The sequence below is a fragment of the Scatophagus argus genome, chromosome 14, assembly GCF_020382885.2.
Source record: "Scatophagus argus isolate fScaArg1 chromosome 14, fScaArg1.pri, whole genome shotgun sequence".
In the NCBI taxonomy this organism is placed as follows: domain Eukaryota; kingdom Metazoa; phylum Chordata; class Actinopteri; family Scatophagidae; genus Scatophagus; species Scatophagus argus.
In genome coordinates, this window is record NC_058506.1 from 4,066,652 (window position 1) to 4,078,583 (window position 11,932).

The following is an 11,932-nucleotide window of genomic DNA, read 5'->3' on the forward strand; positions in this document are numbered from 1 at the left end:
TACAGTGTCATATATCCACCTCTAATGTCCTTTATGTTTTCTTTCTGTTGTTTCTTCTTGAGGTTTGGCGTTGATTATTTGTTGTCCAATCAGTTCTTCAGTTCAGGTCTGCTCCAATCATGTTAGTTTTGAATTTTTCCTTTATGTGTTTTGCAATACCCCAGTTCATCTCACCTGTTTACATATTTTTCAGTGTTCCATGTTCTTATATAATTCATGCTGTGCATAGCCTCCTGTATTTGCAGAGCAGATACCAGAACATCTATAGATATGACTTTGTTATCATGCAAGCTTCCTTTCTGTGCATGCGTCACCAAAAGCCTCAGTAAGCAGATGTATTTTTGTCCTGCTACAACTTCATTTGTTTAAATGAAGTGCTTTGATACTTGTTAAAAAATATCAAGCCACTGCTCTCATATAGTATATATTTGTAATGAACTGGAGGACTAGAATTCCATTTATGCTTTGTTTTCTTTTTTAGAAAAAGCCAAGATAAGATATAACTCAAAGGATTCAGTGAGCGCAGGTCCTTGATTCTTTTGTACTTTGACCACAGTCTTCAAAAATAAGTCAATATTGTTGTTGCCCTGTCCTCATTTACAGCCACCTAAGAGGAGTCTGAGAACATACGGTTATGAACATGAGCAGCTGTGTTCATACAGCAGATTCCAGTGTAACATGTGAATATAGTCCCCGTAACAATGTCCTTAATATTATGACTGTGTCAGAAAGTCAAAGCCTGGTCCGTCGATTCCTGTCAGCGTTTTCCTGATTACACCTCTGCGGGATGTGAAATGTTCAGTATGAGTAATAAGTATCAAGTACATGAAATTGATTCATGTGTTCTAATCACAAAGTGTCAAAATCTGCTCATCTTTTGATACAGACAACATGGCACTATCAAGTCAGGTTGGCTGCTGTTTGCCCGTTTTACTGTTCCTACATATTAATGTATAATTTTACTGGTTTTCTTGTGACCGGTTTCAACTGGTTCAACAGGTCAAAGTTTTTTTGAGTGTTTTTTTATTTATTTAATTTTTTTTTTTTTTGGAGGGGGTATGATATTTTCCCAATCATTTGTCTCATTTGCATCACATCACTGCTGTAAGTTTTTCTTTAGTCAGCATTTTTATCAGCTCCAGACTGTGATGAAAGCATCAGGTCAATGCCAGTCACTTCGTTTGGAAATATCAGACGCCTGCCATCTCATATAAAAACCGTCAGCCAAAGTTCACAGACAGTCTTATCATTTGGGAATGATCCAAAACTAGACACTCAGCTTTTCACGTGGAATTTAGAACTAATAGGACAATAAATGTACTGCAGACGTGTATTAATACCTGCTGAGCTATTCAGTCTATGCCAAAACCACCCTTAACCCAAGTTTGACCAGTAGACTCATTTCACAACAACATTGAGGGGAATGCAAATTTAAAGTTAATTGGAGAGTTTAAAGGTTATTAACTAATTATCTGTGAGTGTATGTGTGTTTCCAGTTGTTTCACATTTTTAAAATGTCTTGTGATCTAACCTTCTCAGACAGTTGCAAGGCAGATATTAATGAAATAGTTTAAAAATTTGGAAAATACACTTATTTGCTTTCTTGCTCAGAGCTGAAAGAGAATATGAATATCTGTACAGATTACATATGAATCTCGAGCCAGGAGATGGTTAACTCAGCTTAGCATAAAAACAATCTGAAAGGTAACGAGTAACTATAGCCGTGAATTAAATGTAGTGCATTAAAACATCTCTGAAATGTTGTGAGGAACAAATTTAGCAGAAAGTAGAAAATGGAAATATTTTGAGAAGTACAATGTTCCTAGCCGCTTTTCCATTTTTATTAACCTTGTTTAGGATACAGAATCTTGAAATTACTAAGTGTTTCAGACAGTGCCCCCAAATGATCTTGCAAGACAAATTCAACCTATGACTCTGTTTGAGAAAGGAGCAGGTCTTGCGTAAAATTCAAAACCCCGGGCGGATACTACAGCTGGGAGATGAAGTGAAGAAAGCTTGTCTTGTGTCATTTTATCCCACACAGCTCTGAAAAGAACCAGTCAGTGGATGCACAAGCATTTCCACTCTGATTGCTTTTCCCTCGTACAGTATCTGAATCCTACCTTACATAAAGAGACACAGCAGTGTGTCTTGCTGCAGAAGCGATTTGAAGCAGTTTGTTTGTTTTTAATTAACAGTCCAGTTAAGAGCAAAGACAGAGCAAGTTGGAGGCACAATTATCTTAGCACCACAGCTTTACTAATAAATAGCCTTTCAAATCCACTCCATTGTCAGTCCACTTTAGACAAAGTTCAGGTGTGTGTCCTTGTCCACTCCATAGTTGCCTTTGTGCTCCTCAAACAGATTGCTGAGCTCATCCATGTACAGTTGGTGGAGGGCATCGAGTTCCTCAGCTGTTGGCTTTTGATTCCTCTCCACCCGAATTGGCCGTCCAACTGTGGCGAGGTGACAAAGAGAGGACAACACACTCAGTCAGTACACTTTATGATTTGCAATTTAATCTGTTTGATGTTATTAGAAGTCTGTTTACCTAAAACACATTGACATTAGGACTGCATGTGTCAGTCACTGTTGATATGTGATTGCATCAGATTTCTCTGCTGGGCCGACAAAGCCTGCTTTTTATCTGACCGATTACTCTCGTTCACTAAAACTCTCCTCACCAGCTCAGTGACATTAGACGCTTCTGCCAAAATGCCTGAGCACTGATAATGTAGCTCACTTTTGCCAGCCAGACAAAGTCTAAAGCATCACTGATCTGATCTACGGATGTTTATAGTAATTGACACAATTGTAGCGAATCCACAATGATGAGTGCAGAAAGAAGCTAACTGCATACTGTGAATGAACTGTAACACCGTGTTTCCTTACCTACTGTAGCAATGGGTTTCCTGTAAGGCATAAGACCAAAGGAATACTGAAAAACACCACGTGCGTGGAACAGAGGCAGGGCGATACCCATGATTCTTTGCAGTCGTTCCTGTGTCCATCGAAGCCAGGTTCCTCTCTGGTTTCCCACTTGATCAAACACTTCATTCTCCCCAAAGGAGAAGATTGGCACCAGATGAGCACTAAAAAAGATTTTTTTATTGAAAATGTTGTATGACTGATTAACCGGTATGAACTGCCTGATGTAAAACACAGAGATTATGTATTGAAATCCTTGTGTTTTACATGATTACTTCATTCTAGATTGATCTCATAATGGTGCTTTCCCAGGAAAATCCAAGCAGGGGCCTTGAATAAGCTTCTGTTTCAAGAGGCCACACTCAAGCCGCAATAAATCAAAAATGAATAGAGTGACAGAATTTTTGCAATAAGCCATAAGACCTTGGAGAATTAGTAGTATGTAACGGAAGACTTTCTTCTTTCCCCTAGGGATCTCTGCTCTTACCCACGCTCCATGGCCATTTTGATAAACCCTTTCTTCTCGGCCAAGATTACATTGTAGGTCCCAGGGTGAGCATCAAGGGCCTCTAGGGCCCCACCAACTGCTATTACCACAGCGTTACCACCACCCTTTTTGCAGAGCGGATAGCTTGCGCTCTCTTTATCTGAAGGAATCAGACCTGCAAATTAAAAAAAATCATTAAAATGATATACAATGGTCAAAGCAAAATAGTTGTTAGAATAGTCAAATAGTATATTTATGCTAACATGATCAATTCAGTAATAAATAATAACTAAAGAGCCGGCTGAACGAACAACCTGATTGAGTATGAGTGAATCGCCTCTGACCCTCACCTGCACACATGATGTAGTCTCTGAAGAATGGAGCTCTGAACCAAAGGGGTAACATGAGCAGGTAGCTGGTGAGGCCAGGAAACAGCTGGCTGAAGCCTGTAGCAGAGGTGCAGAAGTTGGTAAAGGCTCCTGCTACCAGCACACCATGGGGATGGAAGCCCAGGACGTAGTTCTGCTTGGGGTCCAAGTCAGCTGTCTTCACCAGCTGGGGGAAGAAAAAAAATGAAATGAATAGTGAAATGAATGAAATATAGTCCATATATGGTCCAAAATAGGTCCATAATCATGTAATCGTGTTGAATACTTGATTTTAAATCATTCTTCAAGAGCACACACTGATGCACTGCGGTGGCTCAGCTGGCTGCAACCCAAACATGTGCCTCGATATTCTAGTTTCAACACTGTCTGTGGCCCTCTGAACCTTCTGTCATTTCTGCTCTCTCTGCAAACTGTCCCCAAATATTTGAAACCAGCCAGCTGTAGGATTCATTTGCCCTCATACTCCTACAATTCATTCAGGTATGGAAAGTAAAGTGCATTTACTCCATTTTAGGTTACTTTATACTTTTACTCCGCTACATTTCAGAAGTACATCCTCTACATTTTACCACACTCTGTTTATTTGTTAGATATACTCTAGTTACTGGTTATTTAATAAACTAATTTTACTAAACTCCATTGGCTTGTGGGGCACAATACAGCTGGTCCTCTTGGAGCGCGTTGTCACGTTTTTGCATTTTTAAATCACTGAGGCCCACAAAAAAGCAAATATTTGTTCATCACTGTGCTCCAGATATACCTGGTGACCCTTTGGAGAGGTTCACTCTCTAAGATGAGAACCACTGGACTAAACTGATTAACAGCAGTTAACAATAGTTCCACCATTACCCACTACAGCATTAAAAACTTCTTAAGCAAAGGTGCATCGTATTAACAGTCTAATTAAATCATATAATATAATAGCTCTACAAATTTAGCTAAAAGTTAAAATAGACTAGTTGAATCAGGGTTCACCAAGTATTTTCCAGCAGTATGCAGCTGAACCACGTGCTTTGAGAGCAGCAAACTTCCCAGGGGGAAATCATTTGACGCTGATGAAGACACACACAGCTGTGTTGAAACATGAGTCTGTTAGAACAGTTAAAGGGTGCAAATGAATCAGTGTGCTCCAATCCCTTTTCTCCCTTTCAAAATGAACTCTGTTGGTGCTGAATTAAAACACCCCATTCTTCACACTTAGCACAGATGATTTTTCTGTTTGGCAGTTAAAGAGATTGTCAGTCACGTTAGACGAGTCACTTTGGATGTCATCAGTCCTTGGGATAATGGGTGATATTTCTCTGCAGAGTCAGAAATAATGGTTCTTGGTCATCAACTGTAAAAAGACTTGATAACATATCTCACCTGTGGAGCTTTGTTTGTGTGCCTCCACTAGCCCAGGGCAGGTAGGGTGGTGATAGCGACAGGTGCTGAAGGTCACTGTCATTTGTTTTGCTGCACATGGAGGCCAAAAAACAAATCTGCTCCCCTCACTGCTTGTATCTCTGTGTGAGACTGGTATTTCAAGACCCTACATACATTATCAGGGAGCCATGCTATCTTCCCAGGGACAAATTGGACACTTCCAACAGAGAATTTCATAGACTTTTATTCATACAGTTTCTTTTATTGTCTTCCTTATTTTCCCTTTTTTCTTTTGTCGAATAAAAGCTGAGCATTAATTATAATATAATGTATCAGTATAAAAATATAAATAAAATAAATTGTTATTCATCTGAAATACTTATTTATAAATCAGCAAAACTTGCCATTATTACTACTAGTATTAGGGTGTACTGCAGTTCTGTGTGTGGTTTGCCCAGTACCGTTACTGTAGCTTAGCAGAACTGCTGTCGGATAATTACAGTCAGTGTTAAACACTGTAGGCTACAGTCTACCTATTTTGTTACTTTCAAATGAATTCAAAAGTGTTTTTGCCTCCCTTCAGATCAGATAGGGCCCCCTTATGCTCAATCCATGGTTACGGCCCTGAGTAAAAGTGACAAAATTCACTGATGCAGTAGTGCTGCGGCTGAATATTTTCTAGTAGATGAATGTAGAATGTTAAAAAAATTTTTTTTAAAAAATCAACAAGTCAGACCTCCACAGCGCTGGCATGTTGTTTTGTGTCCACTCTGTTTGTATTATGGGTACCTGCAGCTGGAAGTCAACGTTAATGATTGGCTTGAGTTCTTCTAATCAGAACCGTAGCTGTTTGTAAACAAAAGAACTGTCCACTAATGGCCAATCACAGATTTTGCAACCTTTAAATGTCAAAACTTTTCAGATTATTAAAATAACTCATGACTGTGCACCATTGGCTGCCTAAATGTGTGCTACCCTTTTAAACCAAGTGAGCACAGATCAGCTGGTCACTTTTTAGTAGACGCTGATGATACTGTAATTGGAAACGGTGGGAAAAGCGACACCAGTGAAACTAATTAGGCTCTCTGGAGGACACTGCTTCACTTTATCCTTACACTGATGCTTTGTTTCAGACTTAGCATGGCATGCAGTCAGATGATAAATACTTCACTTTGAAATGCACACTAGTATGTGAGACCAGGGAAAAACACCAAATGTTAAAAGTTTTAAAAATTAATTGTTAAAAATTTTTGGAAATTATTTAATTGACTCTAATGAGACTGAAACTGAGAATAAACTTACAATTCAATTCAGAAGCTCGATGTTTATTTGGAGCAGTGCATATTGTCAGCTGTACTTTTTATTGTCTTATTATATTTTAAGAAGCATGATTATTATTAATTTTATTCTTTTTTTACTGCTGTTACAGTGTTATTACTTCTGTACCAGTCTTCTCTTGACTTTTATGTTTATATGGTTCTGCTCACAGCTGTAAACCATGTCTTGGCTTTTTTATTACGCCAGTTTTGGTTTTACTGCTCACATATTCCCACTTTACACTCTTTACTTTTTTCTCCTGCATGCCTGGCTATAAAGCCAAATATAAACAAAGTATGATGATGATAGTAGTTAATTCCTGTGTTTAAAATCAATAACATCTCTGTAAACATCTATGTTTCAAAAGAGTGTGTTCTAATCCCAGAAGATACTCGTCTTTCTTTGAATTTTTATTGCCTTCTGTAAAACACATTAAGATGACCAGAATCTGATTAGTTCAGATAGCTCAGTTAAACAGGTCAATATGAACTACCGTGTTATCAATTATGGCTGGAAAAGCTAATTCAAGTAAAAGGAGACATGACACACTCAAAGATACAAAGTCTGAATATCTCATGAAGTAGGTTATGTTTAAGATTCAACTATCAGAAAACTGGCTTGAAGCAACCCTTAAAAAAGCAAATGTGGTGCTCTTTTTTAAATGCTGTTGAACCTATTGTTGTTGTTGCACTCTGTTTTATCAGCGCAGTCCAAAGTTTAAGTCTCGGGGCAAGATGTAAATCCATGTAACGTGGTGGATGTTGTCAGCAGTGGTTCTGTTCTCTGTTCTCGCTGAATTCTTCTGTTCTCCACGCTTATTTTTCATGGGGTAAAATGATCATTACTGTTGAATTTGGGATTTACATGATCAAAAAATAGTGATCAAATTGACGTCAAGTCATACTTATGCACTAATCACGCATAACCACAAGAGGGACACTGCGTCCTGCAGGAGAGAAGCTCGCACTGCACAGTCAGTGCTTGGTGGGATCAGGGCCAACCTAAAATGGCTGTGATGTTACATTAAAACCACTTTCAGACACTTAACTCGTGAAACTGGAGTAGATGTTAGAAGTCATCTCTCCTTGCAAAGAAATTCCAAAATCAATCCAGCAAAGTAAGTAGTCTTTGTTTTAAAGAAATGTGTATCTTCCCTGGATTACTGTGTGTTTCAGTGTAACCAGAGGTAACCAGCCAACCAGTTTGTCATCTCCATGTGATTTACATTATTTCTCCTCATTATAGAAACTGCAATGGGTGTTTTGCTTTTCAGGCACAGCTGCAACAAACTGGTTATTCATTTACAATGTGAAAAGCAGCCTTCTGCAGTTCAGCTATCTATCACTGCTTCTGAATGCTGAAATTTGCAAAAGCATCTGGCTTTGTCTGAATACAGTTAATGCACAAGTCCAAATCCAAGTCCAAGTCAACAGTGCTTAAAATTAAGGCTCAAGTTGGACTCGAGTCCGAGTCTTGGAGTCTTATAGCTAAGCTAACTGTGTCCTGTTTCCAGCTTCATATTTAACTAACTCATACTGAAGAGGTGTCAATCTACTCATCTGTTCATCTGCAAAAATGTGACTCAAGTGTCAAGCATTTGATAGAACAGCAAAGTGAGCAGAAAAATGTATGCTTATTTTCTAAATGAAAATCATTCATCTGTACTGCCTTTGGCTCAGCAGGTCATATGCACCCTAATGCTGATTGTCTTTAAGTATAGTGTTTTACAGTCCACGTGTCTATTGTCTGTACTCTATAGTCTATATACTAGTTTAGTCTACTGACAGTGAATTGCAGTCGACACGAGTCAAATTCGTTCTGACACAGCCTGCAGTAAAGTATTTAATCAGACTACAATAAGGTTTACTGTAGGATCTGGGGAGGCTATGTGTACGTAAACAGTATATGACTACAAGGAACACATGAACATCATCCCTCAGTGGTTCATTGTCAAGTACAGAGATTAAAAGCAACTACCCGCATGTAGCTGAAGATCAGAGATAAAATTAAATGTATCAGCTGAGTGAAATGATGTCTTATTCCCTGTACAGCGGTGAATTCCACCCCACTTCACATGAACTTTAGGGCTGCTGAACTTTAGTGGTGATGTGCATATACAGTGTACATTCAAATGTCAGCCATATACAACTGAAAGCTGTCTCTCACCTTGATGGGGAAGTAATCCCGCATGTAATCCCAAAGTTTGAGGTCACGCAAGAAGGGCACCCTGCGGCCTCCACGAGACGGAGTGTCATAGTCATAGAACCACCAGACGGCATACAACACACTGATCAGCCAGAAGCGAGTGAACAGCAGGTAAAAGAACAGGAAGATGCAGGTGGGTGCTGAGGAGAGAAAGAATTCATTTAGCAGCTTTGTAAACAAGTGCATCATGTAACTATCCATTCTGCCCTGGCATCACAAAGACAAAACATGTTGTGAGCAGAGCATCATGTGTTTGGCTGAAATTAGCCACTTTATGAACAGCAGGCATGAGTAGCATTCAGTTCTCCTGGAAATGACGTAACAAGTGGTTTTGGTGGTTACTGATAGCTCTGGCGTGGAAGAATGTGCTGTCTGATGTCAGTATAATTTAGCATGTCACCATGATGTGATGGTTTTTTATTTTTAGCTCACACAGTCAATGGTGTTCGGGTCTCAAGCTCCCTTTCAATAACAGCACTGAATCTTTACCTTTAAATAATCACTCTGACCAAGTTATGGTCAAGATGTCAGCAATAATATGATTTGCAAGTATGTGTGTTAAAAAATGAAAATTGTTCTGTCTTAGTGGAATGGAGAATTGGTCTGCGTAAGGACGTGACTGCTTTTCACTATGACCTGACTGGTTTCATTCAGGTTTCTTTTTAGAACTGAGGACGATATGAAGCAGTGACTACCAGCTAGGGAGGTACTCCCTTCTTTCTTTCATTATGCAAATGGTCTCCTTGGAATAATAATGTGTGTCTGATTATGTTTTTTTCACCAAAAAGTATTATCATTAAAAATTCCAAAATCTACATGAAATTTGTTTTTTTCATTACTAAAGTTTTCCTGTGGACAACAAATCTTCCCTGCTTCACTGTAAGTTTCATTCCCGGTGCTATGTGCAATAGAAGCTTCAGGTTTTCACATTACAATTTTGACATTTGAACATTGGACCAGGATTGGGTACAGGACTTCCAAACTATTTATAATATCACAAAAACATTCTACTTTCATTAACACCCTCATGGTGTCAGACTCTCTGCATGCATCATTCTACACAGTGAAGCTTCAAATGTGGGAACAGGAAGAAAAACATGGTTATAATTGGAGCTTGAATTGAACTGGAGGTTGAAATGTTATTCTTTTTGTGTTATCTTCTGCCCATCTTCACCAAGAATAGAAAAAGAGATTTTAAATCTCAATGAGCCATATACATACAGCATATGGTCGAACACTTCTGTCAGTTCAAGTGGTGGTGCTACAAATTAAAACTTGACCCAACCTACTGATAACTGAGCAATTACAGGCTGACGTGTGAGAGAGCAGCGGTTGTGAAAAATACGCAGTGTAACCTGAGGACAGCTCACAGGACAAACGCTGTGTGCAGCTGTGCACTGATCAGGTCACGTAGCACTTGGCTCCCTCTTCTGGCTGTGCAGCAGTTCATATAAGTTGAGACAACAGTTCTCTGTCTTATATATTCAGTACACTTTGGTCAGGAGCAGTTAGACCAGTTTGTTTAAACACATACTGTAAAGACAAGAAGAATAAATGCAGATTCATCAGCAGTGCTATCTCAATAAAACCTAGGGAAGCCAAGTCTCTAGACATTTCCAGTGGACACATACACTCTCAACGTGCACACTCACCAAGGCCAATGAAAGAGAAGACCCACTGCAGCACGGCAGCCGTCTGCAGTCTCCTGTGGACGGGAATCTGAAAGGGGGCAAAATCAATCTTCATGTTTTCCACATGAGAAGAGAGACAAACCAAGGAGCTGCAGCCAGTGTCGAAGAAGAAGAAGAAGAGAGTGAAGTGGGTCCAAAGTCTGTCCTTCTCACGTTTCCATCATCACCTCCTACGGACAGTCTTATCTCAGAAACTCAAAATAGGGTTTGATTTGTCAGTCCATATCTGCCACATCTGCCTTTTGACCCTGCAATGAATGAACTGTTGAAACACATAGCAGAGCTGTCAAACATGAACAAACTCAAAGTCAGAAGGGTGTGTGTGTGTGTGTGTTTGGGGGGGGGGAGTTCGCTGTCAAAGAGCTTTTTATGTTGCTTTGAATTTTTTTTTTAAAACTTCCTGCACTCCATGGAAGTTAGCAATTTGTTAGCATGACTGTGTAATATTTTAATGTTGTAGAGGCAGCCCCGTTTGGTTGAGCAACCACGTAACTGCGGCTGTGATACGTACATGATACATGATAAAGATCTTTGCTTTGACTTTTAAGTAAAGCGCACTAGAAGTCCATAACAAAAATGCATGTATAACACAGCACATCGATCTAAAAGGAATAAAGCAAAAGATAACAGGAGGCAGTGGAGCCTTGCATCAGAGACAGAGACTCTCACCCTCTGTCCCCTTTACCTTTTAATCTGTTTCCCTCATTAGCCTTAGACTGACATTTATCAGGGCCAATAGGAATGAGTGCCATCCCATTTGGCTTCCCCTTTGATTACATCTTTATAAATTATTGATTTATTAAGGTCTGGTCTGCCTTAATCACCTTATTAACACTTTGATTTTAAATATTCAGTCTGTCAGTCACATTTAGCCTTAAAGCGTAACACTGGTTATTGCTTCTTAAAAATGAGCTGCCAGCGTTCATTATTAAAGCATCTGTTTAAATAATACGCTTGTCTTTCAAATGTCTTTGAATCTGTAGTCCAATGTGAAACAGGCCCTCGGGGTGTAATGAGTTGGCATTATTCATGCATTCTTCTATTTGCTGGCACATTCTGTAAATAATATATAGTCTTTGTCACAAAGGCTGTTTTGCATGAATCAAGTAGCTTACATTTAACACACTGGAGCTTTTTGTGGCTTTGATGAGCTTCATTTTACATGATTTAAATAAGATTACCATTGTTTTTTCCTAACATCCTTTTATTAATTATATTAAATATAAATGTAAATACAGGCATACTTAATATTTTTAACCAATGCAGCTGGTATCATAAAATTTATGCATCTACCATTTTAATGTCTCCTCCTTAAATAAGGTGTCAAGAGTCATCTTTGACCACCAAATACTTGCAGTAATCAAAATGTGAAGTGATGGCTGAATCAAATGCCCCTCCTCTTCTACGCAATGAGCGTAAAAAAACACATCGTTCACGTCAAGTTAACTATGTTGTATAGCCTTACATCGGAAACGCGTGTTCAATTTTCAAAATCAAAGCAGCAGCCCTAATTAAGTGTCAGTGGCTACACATATGCGACCGGAAGAGGA

At 39.0% G+C, this 11,932-nt stretch overlaps 1 protein-coding gene across 1 annotated transcript; it reads right to left on the reverse strand.

Annotated features, from left to right (window-relative positions):
* Positions 1–1,742: 1,742 nt before the first annotated feature.
* On the reverse strand, positions 1,743–10,725 carry mogat2 (monoacylglycerol O-acyltransferase 2). The gene is made up of 6 exons (XM_046411831.1): positions 10,344–10,725; positions 8,653–8,831; positions 3,766–3,970; positions 3,416–3,590; positions 2,893–3,092; positions 1,743–2,456 (listed from the first exon to the last, which is right to left on the reverse strand). The coding sequence occupies exons 1-6, from the start codon at positions 10,435–10,437 to the stop codon at positions 2,302–2,304; spliced, it is 1,008 nt and encodes a 335-aa protein (XP_046267787.1). The 5' UTR covers positions 10,438–10,725; the 3' UTR covers positions 1,743–2,301.
* Positions 10,726–11,932: the final 1,207 nt, after the last annotated feature.